Below are 19603 nucleotides of genomic sequence, written 5' to 3' on the forward strand. Positions count from 1 at the left end.
ATGGCGAGTAATCTGAGGGCCGTACCAGGGTAGGAAGTTTTCTTTTCACATCTTTTACCTGGGCCCCAGGGAGGCAGCAGACTTCCCTAAGAAGTGGGTCCGGTCTGCATATTGGGCCTCCTGTTCCGTTCAGAAGGGAGTCTCCTATGACAATGACCCATCTTTTTTTCTTTATTGAAGCAGTTTTGATGCAGGGCGTAGGCCGACTTAACCTCAGCGACACCTCCAAGGTAGATGAACCATCGTCCTCGTCATTGTTCGGTTCCACTTGCAGAGCCTCGGTACTTATGCAAGGGCACCTGGGAAGGTGGGGTAGTCACAGAGGAGACACGCCTGCTGTGCCAGGCAGGAACTTGTGGCCATTGCCCACTGTGACTTAAGTGCCTGTGTTCAGCCAGGCGGAGAGAGGACAGGGAATCCTCCGTGTCATGCGCCCTGTCTCCCTGTGGGGCCTGTCTCAGGGAAGGCAGGGTGCCATTCCAGCAGTCTGTCTCTCTCTCGCACTCCCTGATGCTCCTCAACCTACTCACCTTCTCCCAGAGCTCTGTCACCAAGCGGAGGAGTTCGTCTGCCTGGGTGCAGCTCCCACAGCTGTGCTCCCTGCTGCCGGCCGGTACTGGCCTAAGAGCAGGGCACGGCTGCAGCCTGGCACCGGGGCGGCACCGTGTTCCCTCCGGAGCTCTCTCTGGGAAGCTGCGTCAGTCGTGGTGGGTGCAGGGCTTAGAGAGGCCGTGGCTTTCTGCCGGGTGGATACCATTGTTCCCTGGTCGAGCTGGCAGAGCTTCAGCGCCCTTCTTGCTCACCCTTCCGCGCGCGCTGCCGCGCGCACCGCCGCGCCACACCCTTGCTGATGCGCCATGCCCTTGCTGATGCACCACGCCCTATTTCCCGCCCTGGTAGCAGCGCTCCCGGTCACTAGCGCTCCCTAAGGGCCTCTTTTATATGGGGGCTGGGCCGCTGTTGCTCCTGGCCCCGCCCAGATCTCCTCAGCTGCTGTGGCACGAGCTGCGGGCACGCTCTCGGCTCCCCTGAGGTTCCCCCGGTTCAGGAACCCCCCTGTGCACCGCCCTGGAGTGCTCCGCTGCGGATCCTGCTGGCACTGGAGCTGCTCGCTTAATTAACTTTGTACCATAACACTGTGTCTTCAGAATTAATCTGGATTTAATAATGTGCTTGAAGGCTGTAAGTGCTGTCAGAAAGTAATTACCATATGACTTTCTTCAAACTTGCTTATGGAGTGGAAGTCTTTGGAAGTCCCCTTTACACAGAGAGGTGGTTCTCAGAATCCTTTTTGTGTTCCAATGTTTTTCTAATTTGGAATATATTCTCTTCTTTCATACTAATTAAGACTCTCAGGAATACTTCAAATTTTGCTGGATGTTAGTTGAAGAGTAGATTAGAGTCTGACAATGAAAAATAAACTGTGTGAGAGAATGATTCAAACATATGATTCAGGCATTTCCTGAACTTTATATTTTCTGTATGATGGGCTATTTGTTTTCTAGGATGCTTTTGGAAGGTACATACTTTTTCAATACAGTGATTTGCTATAAATTAATCAGAAATGCTAAAGTTGTCATATGTCTCTGTTGTGATTTTTTAAATATTTGGTTTCAGTTCAAATGACTACTGAATCTGAAATCTTAACATAAACTACCATTTTTAAACATTTAACTCCTCAAACAAAACTGTAACTAAAACATTCTCCAGCAACAGCATATATCGCATATGACACAGAACACATATGCTTTGAGATAGCTAATGAAGACAGAAGAAACACTGTTGTTGCAAATCTTTATAGTGTAGAAAGGAGAGTAATAGAACAAGGCATTTTTCCTCTATGATCATGCAATTCCCCATGGTTCGTTAGATGCATTTTCATTTTAATGGCTACTTATTCTTAATTCAAGTTTGGAGTACAGGAATATGAGAAAAGATTTCACTCTAATGCTCTGACTGAGGTTTCGATTGCCTTTTGGAATATTATCTTAATTACAATATTTATTAATCATTTATGAAAGTCAAAGCTTTTTTTGTAGACATGATCCTGCATATGCCTTCAGCCTTTGCTTTGTGCTGTATTCCGTCACATTTCACAAGATGAGTAGAGTCAGGATAGGTCAGTGAATGATTATGAGATTACCAGTGAATTTGTAGGTGCTACCACAAGAAACAGTGTTAATGATTAAGTATCTTGTTTTCACTCCTGAACATTACAACATAGTGTTACAGGACACAGTACTGTGAATGAATTGTGAAAGCAAGGCCATAACCACTCAACTCCTTTGAGTTATTAAAGACCCAAGAGATTATTTTGATTTTTTTTAAGTTTTGGTGCTAATGGGCTCATTGATCAGAGTGAGAAATTTATAATAAGAACAGGTATGTATGAGTGGAAGACAGATGAGTTCAAATAGGAAATTAGACATACATTTTAATGTTGAGGATGATTACTTCTGAAAGCTACTGCAAAAGCAGCAAATTATCCATCTCCAGATGTCTTTGAGATGATGCTTTTATAGGAAGCAATCTTCAGTGGATCAGATGTTATTAGGTTCAACAGAAGGGTAACTGGGTTACAACAAAACTGAAAGGGATTCCAAGGCAGTTCCCTGCTGTCTGTGGAAACCACCTCATTTAATTCCTTTTGAGTATTTCATCCTAAGTTATTACACTGGTTCTAACAGACCTGTTCGCTGCCCACCCGCTGGAAATCTGTTCTAAAACTTGATGCTTTAACAGCAAGAATTTTTTTTTTTTTTCTGATTTCCAACTTTCGTTTAATCAGATTTGGTTTAGATGAGGTTCCTGTTAGGCTTGTTACCCTTCATTTTCCTTGTTTTCCTTTTCTATGCCTGTAATCAGGGTAAACAAGACAGGGGCTCCATTAGGACACAAAAATATGTGCTTACCTTGACATAAATGTTGAAAGGTTACACTTGTGCTTTTCTGTATCCAAACTTTGTTTGCGATATGGCTCAAAGGCCAGACTACACAGATTGAAGCACACCTCTGTAGCTGAATACCAATATCCTCTCTAGTTGTGGATTCTGCATAATGAGTGGAGTAAACCATGGCACAGTGGCTGAAAGAATGACTTACTGGTTTTGTTAATCCACAGGCCTCGGCTCTAGCATACACCACAGCCATGCAGAGCAAGTTACATTAAATCTTGAAACACACTTGTAACCTTTGTTGAGCAACCCAATGCCTAACAGTGCTGCTTCTGAGACTTCTCTAACAGTAATTTTTTCTTTACTCATCTTGCTTAAGATGCCATAAGCTGCAATTCCAACTCTTGGTCACAGTCATGAGTGCTCCAATACAGTGTGCTACCAGGTCTGATTTGATCAATATGGGCTAGTACTTGCTGTACCTGCTACAGAATGTGTAGGCAAGTATGTTCCCATGCTGAGTGAGTTTTGATCTATCTATGGATAGAGTATTCCATCAATGGCCAGAAGCTGTGCGGAGTGTTGATGGGGCTTTTAGTGGAAGACAGCCCTCTTCCTTAAGCTCATTATTTTTCTCTGGTATTATCCTGCCCTGCATGATGTTGTAAGTGATGGTCCTCATACCCTCCTATCCTACAAAATGGTCTGTTCCTCCTCCCATGGGGTTACCAGTTATGGAGTGGTTCATCTCCCATGGTTGCTCCAACGGTTGCTTGAGCATTTTTCATATAAGAAGAGGCTGAGAGAGCTGGGATTCTTCAGCCTGGAGAAGAGAAAGGGGGAATCTTGTCAATGTGTATAAATGCCTGATGGAAGGGATTGAAGATGAGGGGTCAGACTCAGAATCTCAGTAGAGCCCAGTGACAGGACAAGAGGGAATGGAAACAAGTTAAAAAACATGAAATTCCATCAGAACACAAGAAAACACTTTTTTACTGTGATGGTGGTCAAACACTGGAATACATTGCAAAGAGAGGTTGTGGAGTGACCTTCTGTGGAGACATTCAAAACCCGACTAGGCACAGTCTTGGACAACCTGCTCTACCCGACCCTGCTTGAAAAAGGGCATTGGACTAGATGATCTCAAGAGCTCCCTTCCAATCTAAATGATTCTGTGATTCTGTGACCTATAGGTTAGGGAAGCCACTGTGGCCAGACTTTAAATTGGATGATAGTGCTGGATTGGGGCAGCATAATTACAGGAGCAGGGTAGGAAAGAAAGAAAAGTCACGCTAGAAGAGTAAGAAAGTGAGAGTGTCATGATGACTACTTCCCTGGAGCGTTATAATTTAAACCCAGAAACTTGTCATTCTGTTCTCTAGGTGAGAAGGGTTGCATTCCTGCTGTGCAAACAGCACAATTTAAAAAGTTGTGGCAGCTCATATTTTCCATATTTGGGGAGTGCTAAGGGTACATCTTATACAAGTAAAAACAAAACAAGACAGTCACCAGAGTCAGTACAAGTGTGTATCCACACTTTACAATACTGCACCAATGTGACAGTTTGCATTGTGAGTCTCTATTTTTGCCACTTTTAGCCTTTTCAGTCCAAAATACCACCTCTGAATGATTCACAGTGCTGATCTCTTTTGCTATTTTCTTGAAATTGTGCTGAGAACCCTTCCAATGACAAATATATCAATCTGGGACAATTCAAGTCACGGAACAAAAACATTCCAGTTTTTTAGGTCCCCAAAGTGTGCTCCCTGGTTCTCTTAACTTTCTTTTGGGAGGGTAAACTAACATAAAAAAAGACCCCAAAAAAGTGGAAAAAAAAAAAGAGGGGGAAATAAAAAGAAAAAAAAAGGAAAAAAAAAGAAAGAAAAAAAAAGAAAGAAAAAAAAAAAGAGAGGTGGAGTAATGAATAACAAGAGAACTGGCTTACAGGCTACTAGAGTTCTGTTTTTCCTAGTTGCCATGCTAGGAAGAACATGTTGTGCATGCACTGGGGCTTAGCACCCAGAAATTCTGGGGTTTATGGGATACGAGACCTTTCAGAACAGTGTTGGAAGACTGTTTCAGTCAGAGGGAGCAAGATGTGTAGATGTCCTCATCCATTCAGCAAGTTGTGTCTGTTTTATGTACAGGTTTAGGCTTCTTGGATCTTCTTAGATGTGAAGAAGAATACCTGCAGCATGTGTGAGTCAAGATCCTTCAGCAAAACAGGAAACAAACATTAACCATTCTGACACAGTTAAGGAAACATGCAAGATTAAGGACTTCTGGCTTGAAAGGTTTAGCCAGTTTATTGTGATGAACTGGCATATCAGCAAACGTCTATGACCAACTGGTTATGAACTACATTTAGATCGTGAAATCTCAGAATGCTGCATGATATTGATGATGAATTAGACTATGATCTGGCTAATTCTGCAGAGTCATATCCTAAAACCTGAAAATTTTGGAAAAATAAAAAAAGAATTTAAAAGTTGCAAGTAGAAAAGGAAATATTTAGATTGTGGTAGTCTAACTTTGTCATCTAGAAGTCTCTATTAAGATTTCAGTATGCTGTGTGAGCTGGTATCCATAGTCAGTCTCTTCTACCCTCAGCTTACTATCTGCTCTCCCCAAAAAGCAGCAGCTGCTGATCTCTCTTCGCACTAACAAAGTTCAGAGGAGCATACACCTACACGATCTCTTTCCACTAGCTGCCTATCCTTTGAACACCCCAGCCTTTATATCCCTTTCATAATGGTGATATCAGGCTGGCATCTGGTACTGGAAGAAACATGTAGCTCTTTGGATTACATAGGGTAGATGGAGCTTGCTCTCAGATAAAATCTGGGATTTGGCTAGAGAAACAGACCATAAGCATATTAGTAAGTGCTGGTCTGTTGTCGTATGGGAGTTCAGGAACTTGAAAAGCCCATTCTCCTTAGGAAAGAAGATACACAACAGGACAGTTTTTGCAAAGGGGATGTGGTCTTGTATGATACACAGCTGACAGGGAAAACTGAGTGTTCAAAACAAGAGGGCTGAATTCAAATATAGCACAGCAGCAATAATTTCAGACTGAAATAGTTTGGGGCTTGACCAAAATCAAAATTGGCTTTCAGGTCTTTAGCACTTCAGAAAGTATACTATATGATTTAATATGGAAAACAAATGCACTCTTTATTCATTTATTTAAATGTTCTCATGAAAACTTAGGTTATAAACTAAAAGCAGTGTGGGCTTAAAATATTCATTGACACTAGTCATTTACTATTTAAATGAAAGACTAGTGTAGAGATAACCTTTTTTTCAGCATTATTTTATGCATTTCTCATTTTGGAATTGAAAAGGCCACAGCATCAAGATCAATAAAATGTAAAACTTCTTAAATAAGACCTCTACATCCAAAACCAAAAAAACTGCTAAGCACTTTACTGCCACAGCAACTCTGATGTAACAGGCTCTAAATAGCATTCTTGGAATGTGACATTCTTTGTCAAGGTATGAAATTATTTCATATTTTTTACAGTTCTGAAGAAATTATTCTCGGGTTCTTCCTTACAACTGATACATGCTGATTAGTGAAATCAATGACATAAACATCAATGAGAACTAACTTTTGCAAGATAATTTGATTCCATGTGAAATAATGATTATTACAAGTCAAAATCAAATTCATTTTTATTGATAACATCATTATAAGGATATATGTAGTAGAATTCCATTTGGTAATAGTTTAATTTCATTACAGCATTTATGTTCCTATGATGCACAATCTGTTAGACTCAGATACTAAGGTGCTTTAAGGTGCTTGCTTATCTACCTTTAAATACAGATATGTTTTGTTTACATGACTCTACTGTACTAATACTTTATGATCATTTAATTCCCATCCTATGTGCTGCTGAAAAGGTTTAAAAGTGAAACAGCTCTGCCGTGGAAATGCTATGACCCCACAGCAACGGTTATTACATGATCATTTTGAGAAAGTGGAAGGGCAACCAAGTGAGACATGGTTTTCTCCAAGTGGGTTCAGAGACTTTCATACTTTCTACTGTTATGTTACCTTTTCTAATTTAAAAGCAAAATTCCACTACTCTACTTAATTAAAACATTACAATCCTTGCTGAAGGGAAAGGCTAAGTGAATGACCCATGCAGGAGAGACATTAGTCACAGCCCAGCTGATCTTATGAGACTTATGAGACAGTGAAGACCATATCTACAAAGCTTCTTAAGTATCAGAGTCAAAAGTTACAGGTCCTGAAAACTCATACACCTCTGTCACATAACCCTGGACATGCTTGAGTGCCGAGTACCCTTATTCTCAAAATTAAGGTTTCTTCAACCTGTGAGGACCTAAGCATTCCTGAAAGAACTTCACTACAGTGGGACTGAGTAGCTCAATTCCTATCTTGCACTTTAATTTCAGGAGAACTTAAAATTTATTTCATTTATCCTGAAAATTTTAGCCATTAGATCGCAGACATCTTTTGTATCCTGTTCCCTAAAGTGCAAAAATGAAGACCAATTATATTTTAAAAGAAAGGCAGATATTCTTTCACAATAAGCATATAATAAATTATTTCTGTTATGATAAAACAGCAAGCCATATGCTTTGCTGCTCCAAATGAAATGATTCTCAAGAAATTAAAATATGATCTAGGAAGTTCTAAACATTCAATAGTCAATTTAGGAAATGTTAAATATTTGAAGGAGAGAGCTTTTAGCTCTGAAGACCAAGAACCTGGACTTTATTGTTGGTTTTTATCTATAAAATATATATAAATATACCATATAAATGTATATATATGCAGCAGTTACAGTTATATAAAGAATTTTTATTCAATAACATTTTCTACAATACTCAGCCCTGAGTAACATGAAAATAGTGTAAGTCCAGATGTTTAGAAGAACAGATTTGAGTTCATATGTTTTGTCTGAAAACTTTGTTAGATTCTACTTTCAGTCAATGGTAAATCAGTACAGAGGCTGAAATAAGTTCTCCTTAAACATATATCCAAATGAAAAGACAATTAAAAATGATAAAAAATCTTAATCAAACCTAAAATTATAATTCTGAATTTAGAGCCCCTGCTCTGAGTGTTATTAAAAATTAATTAAGTTCTGTGAGTTCATAAAATGTATTCCACCATCGCAATGCTTCTCAATAATATTAGATCTTTGGATTAATATGCTATTGCAAAGTTTGATGTTGGTTCCTATTAAGAAGTAGAGTTATATTTTTTTCATAATGGGATTTAATGTCAGTTTAACCAGCCTTAATTAAACTTTGGCTTATAAATCATTTTATTGAGAAGTGCAATGAAATTTTCTGAATTTTATAGCTTTTTAATTAAAACGAATTAAGCCAACTTGTGGTTAAGTGCCTGCAAAGTAGTTCCCTTACATTTCCAAGCTATTGTACAATGTTCTAGTCACACAATTTAAACTTTATCAGGAGTCAAGGTATTAAAACCTTAGGCCATAAAAATCTAGTTTTTTAAGTACCTATTGACATCTAATCAAGAAATTTAAAAAAGAACTGAGTTATGCTTCGATCTAATTATCAGTTATGTAAAGGTAACTAAACAGCACGGTTAGTACAGACCATGACCATATATATATCTTTGATTGTCTGTTGTGTCAGCATCCTGTTTTGGGTGTATATGTAGAATTAAAGTGTTACTCATTGAAAGTTAAGTTTTACACATAAAAGTATTCATATTCATAATAATAAGCATCACTTTCAACTTTAGCTAATTTATTCTATTTGCACATATGTATTTGATGTGTAATTACATTACACATTTCAATGAACTTCTGTCTGTCATGATTTTGTCATGTCTGTGTCTCTATTATTCATCTCTGCTACCTTATACAAAATAATATGCAGTTAGTTTTTAATAGATTCTTTTAAGCAGTACCTTTCAAAAAATATGATGTTGGAGAATTAAAATAATAATTTCCTTGTATTGCATGGGGTGGGGGGAGGACGACATGTGACTTACTAGGGCCAGAGTATAATTCTTATGTTTTAGGTCTTGCACCATTTTTTTTCTGTATTAGTTATATTGTCTCAGTAATGCTGTATTACTTCTATTTCAGTTCCTGATGGCCAGTTAGTCTTCCCCCTGGCCCAGATCCAAACAGGCAATTGTAGACAGCATTAATTTGAATTTTGATATGCTAAGAATTTAATTGAGTGGGTTAGCAGTGGAATTATCCACTTCCCTCAATTTTGATGTTCTTCACTTACGTGCTTGACTGATGTTTTGTCATTTATTCCCTGCTTTTTATCTTACCCTCATGAAGCCTATCCAAAACATCATTATGAAATTCACGATTATCTTTTATCTATCAGATACTGGGTTTTTTTTATTATTTTGTTTTATGTCAAAAAGTAGATTTTTTTCCAGGAGGAGGGTCTTGTGCCTCCAGTCTCTACCTACTTCACTTTCTTCTTAGAATTGCCTATGAATCAAGAATATGAGAACATTTGCACATTGCACATTTGCAATTTCTCCACAGAGATCAAGCATCATAAAAGAAATATTTGGAGAAAGATACCCTGCAGAACTGTGCTTCTGTTGTGTCCTGTTAATGTAGGGTAGGTAGTTCAGAAAGCGCTTAATTCAGTTCTCAGGATTCAGTCAACTAAATGAAACATTTTTGTTTAGTTTATATAGTTTATATCTATATGGTTTTATATAGTTTATATAGTTTTTGTTTATTTTTTTATAGTTATTCTTATATGTATTATAAATTTCAATACTCTCTGATTTTAATTTCTGTCTACATTTTGCATGTTAGCTGGATGTTAACAATCTCTTCTAAACAAGTTCAAGAAATAATGCTAAGTTCATGCTGTTGATCTTCCTCTCAGCCTTGTCATATGTATAGATGGCCATCATTTGGATATTGATAATATAACTATATATGACTGACAAGTTATTTAAGAAATAGATCAGATAGTGAAAAAATACAGGAAAATGTAGTATGTGCATGTAAGGATTTACAATATATTAAATGTGCTCAATTACAGCTGAGTTCATAAAAATTTCAAACAATATGCAGACCTGCCCTACCCTTTACTGATTCTGACAATTTTAATTACAATATTACCATATAACCTTCATATTGTTTTCTGAATATGTTTATATATGAATTACAACTATAGCTGTTTAATTCCAATCATCTTTGGTTTGTTTTTCTCATGAGCTGTAAGAGGGCTGGGTGTGACAGATATTGACTAATCCTATGGGTTTATTAGCTTTAACAGCTGCTTTTATTTTCTTCCAATAGTACTGAATCTGAAATACTTTCTTCTTCTCAGGAAAATATAATGGAAGTTATAAGAAATCAAGAATTTTTACTTCTACCGGCTGAAGAACTCCATAAACTTCTTGCTAGTGATGATGTGAACGTTCCTGATGAAGAGACCATTTTCCATGCCTTAATGATGTGGGTGAAGTATGATATGCAGAGACGATGCAATGACCTAAGTATGCTACTTGCTTATATCAGATTACCACTGCTTCCACCGCAGGTATTTTTTTAATTATTATTTTAATAATAACAACAACAACAACAACAATAATAATATCATCACTGTTACTGTAAAAACTCTCAACAGTTTATAATCTGCAACTGCTGAATACTATGGGTATTTAAAAGCAAAGCTGTTCAGAATTAGATAAAATGAATGGCGGCCCTTCATCCAGAGTCACTCAATAAACTTGAGGATTGGGCCAACAAGAAGTGCAGAGTTGTGAAACTGAAGAGGAGTAACCACAGATATCATAACATGCTAAGGACAGGCAAAATAGTAAATATTCTCAGAAAAAAAATCCTGGGGATTATGACAGATATGGGGCTGAGTATGAGCCAACAGCACAAAGAAGAATAACTGCATATTGGTTTACATCAGGAAAAATTCTGTCAGCAGGCCATATAAAGTTATTATTCCCATAATACCTGGTGCTGCTAAGGCTGCACCTGGAATATTGTTTCCAATTTTGCACTCTGCAATTTGAAAGGCATAGGAAGAACCTGGAGAAGGTCCAGTGATGGGCTACCAAGATGGTATGTCAGCTAGGAGAGCAGAGGCTGAAGAAGTGGGCTTGTTTAGTCTGGTGAAGAGGAGGCTAAGCGATGACCTAATAGCAACTTAAGACTTCTTGAAGGGAAGGTCATGGAACCAAATTCTTCTTGGGAGCACCACAAAACGTAAGAAGGGGCAAACGCCTCAAAGGGTAGCATGGAGAATTCAGATTGGACATTGGCTGGGAGGGGAATCACTTGGAAAGCAGTGAACCACTTCAGTAAGTTTTTCAGAGGCTAAGAAATTTTCTTCATTGAAGGTTTTCCTGAATTAGCTAGACCAGGTGATCACCAAATCCAGTGTTGGCATTAGCCCTGATTTGAGTGAGAGGTTGAACTAGTTGACTGCTGGAGGTCCTTTGGAGCTCCCTTCCTATGAATGCTTCTATGATTCTGTGATTCAGGCTTCAGTTCCCTTTTTTTTCCAGAGAAGTAAATAGTAATTTCCTTCTATTTAGTACCTCCAGATAATCATCTCCTTTCAGCTAGTGTACTGGGTCTGGCTGGGGTGGAGTTAACTTTCTTCATGGCAACCTGTATGGTGCCGTGCTTTGCACTTGTGGCTAAAACAGTGTTGGTAACACACCAGTGTTTTGGCTATTGCTGAGCAGTGCTTACACAGCATCAAGGCTTTCTCTCTTCCCTACCGTACTACCCCTCCAAAAGCCAGTAGATCGGCAGTGGGCAAGAGGCTGGGAGGAGACACAGCTGAGACAGCTGACCCCAACTGACCAAAGGGATATTCCATGCCGTATGACACCATGCTCAGCAATAAAAAGCTCAGGGAAAGGAAAAGGAAGGGGGAGGACGATTGTGGTTATGGTGTTTGTCTCCCCAAGCAACTGTTACACATACTGAGGCCCTGTTTACAAGGATGTAGCAGGACATCTGTCTGCTGATGGGAAGTAGTGAATTAATTCTTCTTTTTGCTTTGCTTGTGTACACAGCTTTTGTTTTCCCTATTAAAATGTCTTTATCTTGATCCATGACTCTTCTCACCTTCCTATTATTTTCTCCCCATCCCACAGGAGAGGGGCGTGAGTAAGAGGCAGGGTGGGTGTTTGGCTGCTGGCCAGGGTCAACCCATCAGAGCCCTTTTTGACATCCCACCTTGGGAACCAAAAAGGACTGTTTATGGGGAAGGTCACAACACTGAGAATTGCGCAGTGATGAGTAAGGTCAGAATCAGCTGCCACTCCAGTCTGTTTTTTGGTGGTGCCTTTTAGATAATTCCATAATTATACTAGCAATAATATCAGAACATATCAATCTCTACAGGAGTTATTTCTACACAGGAAGCCAGAGACAATGTTCTCACATATCTAAATCTCTTCATGTTCATTTGAGTGTACTTGCTGTTCCTTAGAGATCAAATCCTGAGCTGAGGGTCCGATGAATAAACAGAGGAGTCACTGATACAGCAAAAGATATTGTTGAGCTATATCTTCTCTGTCTGAGTCTGCAAAATTTATTTCCTTCAGACCATGAAGGAAAAAAAGACAAAAATAATATGACAATGGCAAATACTTTTGGTTGTGAATCCCAGTTGCTATTCTGGATATTAACCTTCCAGAATGACTCGCTTGTCCAAAATCAAGAAAGAAATCCAAGTTCAAATCTGCTTAAAAATCAAGTAAATATTAATATTGGCATCCTCAAATGACATCCGGAGGTTCCTTCATATTGGGTATATGACACTGCAAAATAAAAAGAAAAACAAGGAGAGAACTCAAACACCAGATCTTGGTCGCCCTTACTGCTCAGTTGTTAACTCAATCCCTGGCTCTGGTTTGAATCACTCCAGTTAGCTCTCTGCCAGACAAGTATGCCATAGGGTATTGTAGTGCTATCCCAATTGGCACTAATCAATCGTTTCCTGCCATGTTTCCTTTATCAGTATAAGCATAGCATATGATTCTCTGACATGCTTAAGTAATTATTCTGTTTCAGCTAATATTTTGAAGAATATGGGAAGAAAGGTGAACGTAAGCTAAGAGTGGCAGCTCAGTACATGACCAGATACTGGTATTGTAATGTCTATGATGTACAAAAAATATGCGCACTCTGAAAGAGATCAAGAAAAGAATGCTAGGAAGGAGATGATTAAAACAAAAACTATTGTAAATCATGATGCTAAGATTTACCGGCTCTTTGCATCCGTACTGAGATCTTCGAGGCTTGAGTGTTTTTTTTTGTTTTGCTTTCCAATATAAAATGTGCTACAAAGGAAACTGTCAAATATGACAAAGTTAAAGGTTTCTTTGTCAGAAATGTGAGCTGTTTATTTTTCAACATCTATGCCAATTGAGAAGCTAGCACACAGTACTGTGCATTACTGCAGTCTTTAAGTGTTTTTTTAAATCTGCTAAGCACTTACAAAAGGTAACTTAAACTGTTCACACACCAGCCTCACCTCTAGTTCTTACTGTGTGGAAAGAGATCATGCAGGCTTTGTTGGTTACTGGTCCCTGCCCTAGTTCTTAGTAATAATTTTCATTATAATTAACGTCTGCAAGATCTACCACTACGGAGTTAAATGAAGCTATTGATACAAGTCAGACAAAAGGAATGCAACTATTCTGTTTGTTCTGTGAATTGCTGAAAATGGTAGACCCAAGATTAAAAAGTTTACTTTCCTTTTCAACAGCCTTATGTAAACTATCAGGTAATGTATGTATATGTGTAAGGTATGTAATGGTCTCATTCTCATCTAGACTCCCTTTTCCATGAAAGTTTGGACCAGAAGATCTTTCAAAGTCGCTTTCAACCTGGGCTGTTCTATGATTCTATGATTCTATGGTATATAAAGTATCAGTTGATATAATTTAGAGGCAAGATTTCAAACTACTTTTATGTTCAGAAGCTTCTAATCCCGTTACAAATTCTAAATGTATGGCTCATAAATTTAGCTGCATTCCTCCAATCAATAGGGATTTTACTTCATCTAGGTATCACGTACTTTGCTTACCTCTGCACTGCTAATTGTGTGTAAACCAGTGATCCCCACATTACCAAGCTGAGTGTTGTAGCTCTTTATCCACAGTGTTAAAGGTAATTCCCTGCATAGTGGAGTACCTATGTCCACACTCCACAGTACCTGCTTCTGGGTTTCCTCTGGTGTCTCTGTGGCCCTAACACATAAGGATACTCTGAGACACTGCCAACAGCACTAATGTCCCTCATTTATGCAACTGAACTGTGTCCACTTTGTTATATGTCATCCTCACAAGAATATCCTGGATACCTTAAGTTATCTGAAGTATCACTATATCCCATGTTTAGCAACTGAATTAAATCCTAGATTTCCACTGCCTATCATAAATAAGCATCACAAATGTAAACATGTATCATTGGTATCTCCCATGATTGACACCCACCTATATACTCCTAAAACAGTTGTGTTAACCTCAAACTTAATTCCATTTTGTATCTTTTAGAAAGTTTCTCATAAAACTTCTTTCTTCAGATTCAAGTCCACCTTTTAGAGAGAACACGTTTCTTTCTGAAGGAAAGGAGGCAGGTGAGTAGTGAGTAGGGTATATAAAGAAAACTAGTAACAGTTTCAAAACTGTTTGTAAGGAGTTTAAAAAAAATATTTTAGAGTGATATACTTCTGGAAATTCTCTGTATTTTTTGTTCAATTTAATCTGAAAATTAACCCTTACGCACTGGTGTTTGCCTATAATTGAGTACCGCATCATATAAATGTTTGTTATAATGCTAAAAATGTATTTAAAAATTATTTCCAAATTAAAATTAAGATATAACAAAGTTTCAACAGAAAATTATTGAGAGCTGGAGGTGAAAATTTACTTTTTATTAACAAAAGGTGACATTTTTTCCTACTATGGTTTATATTTAAGTATAAATCAAATAAAACATTCTATCATTTTCATTACACTGACAATTAACTGAAGAGCTCTCTGGAGAAAAGCCAGGTCAAAATTAAAAGCTAATCATTGGACCTTTGAGAAAAAAAGATTTTGGTTCCTTACATTTCAATTCACTAAATAAGATTAAGTCATAGACTGTAAAGATTATTAACAGATTAGAAAGATTGTACTGAGATCCTCTTAAAATGAAGGCTTAAATTTATAGCCCGAGTTTTTATGATACCTCATTTCACTTTCAAGGTGCAGTAATTACATTGACAATGTAGTTAGACTTGAGTAATACGATATCAAACAATGTAATTCACAATTCAATAGAATAATTTAGGAGAAGCCAATCAGTATTAACATATTAAAGGGAAAATATCATGAAGCTGAAAACGAAATAATAGAGCCTGCAATGTTGCCATAGAAGTTTAGTTTAATTTTGCTCTTTTGATTTGCCTGAAACCATCTGCTAAACTAAAACAGTTCGTTTTTCTTCATTCAAGTCAAACTAGGAAGATTGGTGGCTTGACTAATACAAAAAATTATTTCACATTATAATAGGTAAGATTTAGTTACTTCCTTTCAATAGGTGTTCCAAATAGTTTGTATTGATCTGTCCAGAAGACGTAATTTATGTTCATTCTCATTCTTAAAGGATTTAGGGAGAGTAAAAATTTGGTGGGAGCCTTAAACCTTGTTAATGCTGAAATATTTTAGATTACTTACTTGAATTGTTCATTTACAAGCTTATCATAAGTATTTTTTCCTGTGATTTTTAATAGCATTCTTCACTGAGAGTAAGTTGACAGACAAACAAGTTAAGAAACAAACAAAAGATATCGTTAAGCTGACATTTCATTTTGTCAGTTGTTCAAAAACTGTAAGAAGCTACGTTTTGTGGCTAAAAGGTACCACAGTTGCCCTCAATTTTCAGCAGTGTTTTTAAATGAAATTTCAATAAAACCATTTTAATCTTTTAAAAAATCAAACAAAATTAGTACATGTAAAACAAAGCAAAAACACTAAAGACGGTTTGTGGATATGTCTTTTTTGACATAATGTGATAAACGTATACATAATCACAGAATCACAGAATGGTTGAAGTTGGAAGGGACCTCTGGAGGTCATCTGGTCCAACACCTCTGCTCAAGCAGGGACACCTACAGCCAGTTGCCCAGGACCATGTACAAGTGGCTTTTGAATACCTCCAAAGACTGTGCCAGGGTCCAGTCACCCTCAGTATAAAAGCGTTTCCTAATGTTCAGAGGGAACCTCCTGTGTTTCAGTTTGTGCCCATTGCTTCTGGTCCTTTAATTGGGCACCACTAAAAAGAGCTTGGCTTCATCCTCTTTCCACCCTCACTTCAGGTATTTATGCACATTAGTAAGATCCCCCTGAGCTTTCTCTTCTCCAGGCTGAACTGTCCCAGCTCTCTCAGCCTTTCCACATAGGAGAGGTGCTCCAGTCCCTTCATCATCTTTGTGACCCTTCATGGAATTCTCTGCAGTATGTCCCTGTCTCTCTTGCACGGAGGAACCTAGAACTAGACACAGGAGTCCAGGTTTGGCCTCACCAGTGCTGAGTAGAGGGGAATGATCACCTCCCTTGACCTATTGGCAACACTTTGCCTAACGCAGCCCAGAACACTGTTAGCCTTCTTTGCAGCAAGAGCACACTGCTGGCTCCTGTTCTGCCAAGCTGTTTTCCAGCTGGGTGGCCACCAGCATATATTGATGCACGGATTTACATACACATGCACATGCACATACACATGTACATATACATTTATTTAATTCTTTTATAGTAGAATGTTCTTGTGAACCTTTTAGTTAGAGGTGAAAATCTATAGTTGTAGAAAGATATACCCATTAAGGTCTAGCTAGAACAGCTAAAGGTGTTCTCACCTGATTCCCTGATGACTGTCCTGACCCATCATCTAATGATTACCTTCCCCATGACGCGTGATGTAGTGATTACCATCCCCACAGCTCAGGGAGCAAAAAGGTTCATCTGAATCCTCGCTAATTCTGCACAGGCAACAGTCTAACCTCTAACCTTTTAGCAGTTGAAGCTAAAACATTAACTTCTGGCCCTGAAGGCAAACAGTATAGAAGAGTTTATATCTATATCACTGAATTCTCCTTATCTTTCTCTCCTCCTTTCCCAAAACAGAATGGTTTCTTCTGTGCTTGTATCTCCCATTCCCTGACTCAAGCTGTACGTGGAAACTTTCAATGCAATTCATCAGCATGTTTGAACCTTTGCCTAGTCCTATTTTGTTTACTAGTGATGTAATCTCATTTACTAAGATGAAAAGCTTGTTTTTGCTGATTGTCTGTGCACAGTGTAATGTATCTGTTAATGTTGAGGCTATAACATGGGCCAAGAATGTGTGCAGCTTCTATTGGGCAAAACATTATTTTTATGGTGTTTCTTAAGAGTGTGAAAAGTTGCTAATGACAGTTGGGTTGCTGAAGGAATTTACAAGCAAGAGTTAGGAGTTAACACATGATACTGAGTGCCTAGAATAGCATGGCTAGTAAGGAATGAGGATGTTATGTTTTAATGTTTCTCAGCAAAGATGTGCATGATAAAAAGAGCACAAATATTTACTTGTAGAAATGGTTAAGTTAAAGATACATTGTAGCCACCAGTGTGCTATGTTTATAATGGATGTTTTTTGCAACTGCTTGTAATAGTAGATCATTGGTTAACTGTGAAAGCTAAAAAATAGCATAGGGTAAAGCATAGATATTATTGCCTTTCTCTCTGCAACACTTTTAATAATATCACTTTCAGAGGCCTGCAAATAACATCACTAGGATAATGCATAATCTTTGAGTATTAAATGCACTGTGGCTCAGATCCAGTGAAACTAATATAAGCATCTAAATTGGGTTTCTTGCCCAGGGGCAGAAACAATCCAGTTCTTATAAAGTGAAGTACTTAAATACCCTCTAAGTCACTGGAGAGAAAGTGAACTGATCCACCCGGATTCTGTTCTTATTTATACAGAGATGTTGTAGGGAACCTGTAAGAAACGCTAAGCTTCTAAATCGCTTCAGAATGCACACATTACATCTAGCCGTACATGATTTTAAAAGTGTATATGAATTTGCATATAATAATCAAATAGAAACCCTTTAAATCCTAGCTTGGATAATTGACGTCGTGAGGCAAACTTGTAAATTCCTTCCACAGTTCAGCTGGCATTTGGCAAAGAGGTATTTCTCTGTACTGCTAAAAAACCAATTAACCAGGCAGTCGTCAGACTGAGGTTCATCGAGTTCTGACCTTTTCAATATATATTGGGCTAGATGAAACAATTGAAGGATCCTTTGCTTAGCAAAAATGGAGGGTATCACTGTATGTCACTCAATCTCTAACTTTTCCCTTCAGAGCAGTGTGATAACTTGCATTTGAAAGAACTGAAGGTATGATTCAGTTTCTTATTTGCCTATGAGTGTAGGCTTCTCCGCATCAACTAGATTCCTGATCTCCCACTGTAGGCAATGAAGATCTAGTGCAGTTCCCAGCACATAGGAACAAACTTATGTGCTGATTTAAGAGGTGCCATGGATTATCATGCTGCCTGGCTCCCAGCAGATTTTCTGGAAGCGTTCCCTCATAAATCCAGTGCTATATTTACTGGCTCTGTGTGGATTCTTAGACACCATGTGGCATCTCAAATGGTGCAAAATGCTTGGTTTTTCAAGCAATCACTTGATTTGAATATCAGCTTGTATCAGAATAAAATAAATTTGGGAATGTGAGGAAGTTTGACAATATTTAATGTAATTTTTAATGTAACTTAAAGTAAATAAAAATAAACAAATTACATTAAGAATTAATAACTTCTCAGTCCATAAAAAAGGAGGTTTCAGGCAAGCTTCTATTAGCTTATCAATGTAGGAGAAATTTGGGCCTGAAATTTCACTTGTCTGTGAAATAGCAATTAGTTGATTATAGTCAGTACAGGCAGAATATGCTCTCATTTCTCTACTTTTCTTATATAGTTCATGCAGTAAAGCTAACTTTTTTCTTTTTTTTATTACAACTTCTCTAGCTGTGGAGGTATATTGTCAGCTTATATTTTTTCTGAAGAAAGATGTGATAGCTCAATGCAGTGTGCAGATATGATCCAAATGGATCTTTTTTGTCTTTTAGCTAATTCTAAAATTGTCCAAAAGTTCTGTCAATATGACTGGCATTTCTTAAGTAGATAAGTGACTGTGAAAATTTGTAAACAGTGAAAATGATAACTATTCAACATAGTTGTGTGTGACATTCATTTCCAAATACCGTTTTCTATCAGTAAAGTTTAGTAAATACCAGTAAATATCAGTAAAGTATCAGTAAATGCTTTGAAGTTGTCATGAGATGCTGTTCAAATAAAAAGTTGTGGCAAAATAATGATATAATACTATTTCTTTATCCTACACACAGGCAACTAACTTACCTGCCTTTTTATTTGGTGTCTCATGATATATTGAGCATATGGTTTGCTACTAAATATGTTGGGGTAAATTTATTTAGTGGAAGAGTGGATCTTCACTAGGTAAACCACTTTTGCACATGGTTATGCAATTATTGGGGAATGACAATGATGAATAGAAAATACAAACCTTGCCTCTCTGTATCTTAATTCTACATTGCCAAATGTTCAGAACAATGTTTTGATAAAAATATTCTACTTCTGTTGCTCATTCTATGCAGTTCATTCTATGTGAAACAT

General features: G+C 37.7%; 1 protein-coding gene across 2 annotated transcripts in view; it reads left to right on the top strand.

Moving 5' to 3' along the window:
- Positions 1-19603, top strand: part of KLHL1 (kelch like family member 1) — a 266732-nt gene that overhangs the window by 151665 nt on the left and 95464 nt on the right. For both annotated transcript variants that reach the window (XM_075139137.1, XM_075139138.1), the window contains one exon: positions 10224-10436. In XM_075139137.1, coding sequence (XP_074995238.1) covers positions 10224-10436 — 213 coding nt within the window. The remainder of the gene's footprint in view (positions 1-10223; positions 10437-19603) is intronic.

Source organism: Calonectris borealis, chromosome 1 (assembly GCF_964195595.1).
Source record: "Calonectris borealis chromosome 1, bCalBor7.hap1.2, whole genome shotgun sequence".
Lineage (NCBI taxonomy): Eukaryota > Metazoa > Chordata > Aves > Procellariiformes > Procellariidae > Calonectris > Calonectris borealis.